This window comes from Brassica oleracea, chromosome C8 (genome assembly GCF_000695525.1).
Source record: "Brassica oleracea var. oleracea cultivar TO1000 chromosome C8, BOL, whole genome shotgun sequence".
In the NCBI taxonomy this organism is placed as follows: Eukaryota; Viridiplantae; Streptophyta; class Magnoliopsida; order Brassicales; family Brassicaceae; genus Brassica; species Brassica oleracea.
The window spans coordinates 1,716,218-1,719,979 of NC_027755.1; the positions used below are offsets into that span (position 1 = coordinate 1,716,218).

Here is a 3,762-nt window from a genome sequence, read left to right on the forward strand (position 1 = left end):
CTCTCTCTCTCTCTCTCTCTCTCTCTCTCTCTCTCTCTCTCTCTCTCTCTCTCTCTCTCTCTCTCTCTCTCTCTAAAGAAAAATGACTTGACCCTTGGGCAAAGCCTAGGGTTGGGGTCATTACAAGCACTGCCCCCAATGTGCTAGCTGTGAGTAGCTCACAAGGCTGTGACCGTCTTGGCTCAAGTCTATGCCCATGAAGCTACTGTGTGTGTACCATATGATGAATACTCCCACAGTTTCAACTCCCACATACATACCAATCACCTGTTTGATAAGTTAACATATTAAAAGTTAGAATCAAGAAATAATCCTCAGAAGATGAACAAGTGAGAGAAAAAGGTCATTGTATACCATATAACAGAAGAGGATCCAGGGAGTGATTAGCGAGTCATCGCTTCTGCAAGGAGGCTTCTTCATAATATCCTTTTCAGGGGGATTGAATCCAAGAATTGTAGCTGGAGGACCGTCTGTTACGAGATTCACCCACAGAAGCTGAACTGGGATCATGCCTTCTGGGATTCCAAGAGCAGCTGTCAAGAATATCGATGCAACCTCACCAATGTTGGAAGAGATCATGTACCTTTCATTCATCATAGTCAGATTAATAGGATCAATATATTTTTATATACCTCAAGCCACCAATATGAGTAACAATAGAAGAATCGCCTGATGAAAGCCTTCATGTTGTTATAGATGGATGTGCCTTCACCAACAGCTGCAACGATTGTGCTGAAATTATCATCTGCTAGCACCATGTCAGAAGCCTCCTTTGCTACCTGCGAACATAACCCCAGAGCTTTAGAAAGCTAATAGAGACATAATCATCCCGTTTTTGCAGGTGAGAGAGAAGAGAGAGGAATACATCTGTGCCGGCAATGCCCATAGCAACTCCTATATCAGCCAACTCCAGTGCAGGAGCATCATTGATTCCATCTCCAGTCATGGCAACCACTTCTCCATCTTCTTTGAGTAACCTAACAATCTCTTGTTTGTGCTTTGGTTCAGCCCTCGAGAACAAGAGCCCTCCAGTTTGTCTTAGATGATTCTTCTGATCTTGAACATCCATAAACTCTTTTCCAGTCAAGCTTCTTGAAGAGATATCCTCATTTTCTTTGAATACTCCAATTTCACGGCAGATTGCTTCAGCAGTGCTCTTGTTGTCTCCGGTAATGACCATGACTCGGATACCTGATGTTCTGCAGTCTATGATGCGCCCAAAGGAACGATCACTTTGACCGGTAAGGAAAGATATGGACTCGATCCGTGAGGAAGGAGAACTGATGGAATGAACGGTGACACAAAGGGTTGCGGATGGCCCAATGATACTACCAGAGTGCTTGATTGTCGCCTGATATGACTCACAGGTCTGACAAGGAAGCAAACTCGATCTGTTGCCGGATATGACGCACCGGTGCAACAAGAAAGAGGCGTTAACTTGGAGCTAACCACACCAAGAAAACTTAAGAAATGTTCAACGAAGAACAGAGAGAATAAACTCATAAAAAGGAGGAAAAAATATGTTTTATTTCGTGGCTTATGAGCCATATATATAGGATTTGTAGTCAAAGAAAGCCATAAACAATTATGGGAAATACAAACCTAGGAAAAGACAACATTGACTAGAAAATAATAAAGGGAGTCAAAGTTGGTGAAATTGATGAAGACTGGGCAAAGTGACTTCTCCTTCTGTCCAGGTTCATTCTGGTCGTGCTGGTACTTGGTGTAAGGATCAGGACGTGATCAGGATGATCCACACGGCCTGTCGGGTGATTAACACGAACGGACTGAACTATCGGATGATCTGCTGAACCAAGTTGTTTACTATTGTGAAACAAGTCCTTTGACAGCTCAAGTATCCATGTCTTAGTGAAATATGAAAGATAAAAATCCATCATAGGGTCGGACACTGAAGCAAGAACTTCAGTACAGCCTTCGGGACACGCGGGACACACCAAAAGGGCCATAAAGGAAAATCTGTGAACATCTTTGGATTCTTCTCGTTCCAAGTGGATTCTGATTTGACGATCAGTCTTAGAATGTTGAAATGGTTGGGAAAGAAGTGATGTGGGTCGATCATTCTATCTCTAGGTCGTGGTTCAAGACTGAGCTCCATTACGGGCGTATGTGGGTCGATGCAGTGGACAGCACGTGCGGTACGGTCGGGGTGATCGGATGGGACGGGATGGGACGGTATGGACGGTCTGATCAGCACGATCCATTGGGAAATTATGATCAGCATGGACGGAATGATCAGATGGACTATCACATGCAGCAAGACTGGCATGATCCGACATGAAAACGTCGGTTTGGTCGAGCTGGTTGACAAGAACGCCACCTTGGGCCGTATCCATGATCCGAGCCGGTCGATGCTCGATCTGGGTCACATCATACTCTCCCTCTTCAAAAGGATTTGTCCTCAATCCATTGTACCTATATCAAAAGGAAAGAAATTAGATACAAAAGAATTAAAACTCAAGGGAAATTCAATGAATGAAATGATTGGACAGAAACATCCTTGGAGTTTTGAAGTCGTTTTCATCAAGTAATTCCAAGTCCTTTGGCGTCCATCATTGCTTGCTCTCCTTGGGAAATGATCATGTTTATCCTGTTCATTTTAAACAACTAGAGAAACCACATCAAATCTGATAAAGAAATAATCAAAGGGTTTCTCTATCCTTAAGACATCAAAAACATGATCCAAACTCTTAGGATAATCTTCAAGCACGTGGGCAAGCATTAAGCAAGTAAACTGATCACCAAAAATTGGTTTATCAATTTTAAAATTAGGCCAAGCTGTGAAACGGTTAGGGAAAGAAAGTGACAATGCCAAATCTGAAAAATTATCATCATGAACGAAATCAAATTGATTCTTTGGCCTAAGTAATTTTGGTTCATACATTTTTCTACACCAAATCTTTTTCAAAGCACAGCTTAAGTAAAACAATTCATGAAAAAGTTTAAGCAATATGTTTTTCAACCAAGTAAAGATGTGTTTTCTTTTGGAAATTCTCGGATTCAAAACGTTTTCATGATGAGCAGAGACAATCACAACCCATCATCCTTACAGTACTTTTGGTTTGGACAGGAGGTTGACTGAGGCAACACCTTTGGTTCATGGAGGATCAGTTTTGGCTCAGGCCGCTTCTTTCTTGGGCCTGAATCTCCTTTAGAAGTCTGGTACTCGCGGATAGACGGGCTGGATAACCTCCGGTTTGAAAATTCATAACTCCTTCCTCTATGAATATTTTCAAGTGATTCCAAGCCTCAGTGAAACCTTGGTGAGTTGGATTTCCAGGGAAATTGGATTCATGATAAAAGACCTTCTGAATGTTGAGATATCCATTTTGGACTGAACCCCTGTCGCTGGCATCTCCAAGGTAGCCGGTTTGGACCACAAAGCTTCTCCAAATCTCAGGCTGTTGGGCACGATCAATGCGTTCATTTCTCAGAAGCTGAACCTCTCTTTCCTGGGTACTCAAAACAAACACTAAAAGACTAGGATCAAATGTGCAAGACAAATACTTGTTCAAATCAAAAATCAAGATGTCTTCTCCAAGAACAAGTAGCACACATTTCAGCTTGTCAAGATGCACATCAAAGTAGACATTACAAACCAGAATTTTATCAAGATATGCAACAATAGTATTCATTTACAAGACGTGCATTTCCTGCTCAACATCTGAACACACAAGCTTAAGTTCAGATTGAGAATCAACTATTAAAGACTCAAGATGTTTTTCAAAGAAAGTGTTGTAAACC

At 41.9% G+C, this 3,762-nt stretch overlaps 1 protein-coding gene across 1 annotated transcript in view; it reads right to left on the reverse strand.

Moving 5' to 3' along the window:
- The window catches only part of LOC106308398 (calcium-transporting ATPase 4, endoplasmic reticulum-type-like), a 6,740-nt gene extending 5,560 nt beyond the window's left edge, over window positions 1–1,180 (reverse strand). Inside the window, exons 1-4 of the mRNA XM_013745555.1 lie at window positions 866–1,180; window positions 670–779; window positions 355–583; window positions 163–267 (exon numbers count right to left, since the gene is read on the reverse strand). Of these exons, the coding sequence (XP_013601009.1) occupies window positions 163–267; window positions 355–583; window positions 670–779; window positions 866–1,180 (759 nt within the window). The remainder of the gene's footprint in view (window positions 1–162; window positions 268–354; window positions 584–669; window positions 780–865) is intronic.
- Between the last annotated feature and the right edge of the window lie 2,582 nt (window positions 1,181–3,762).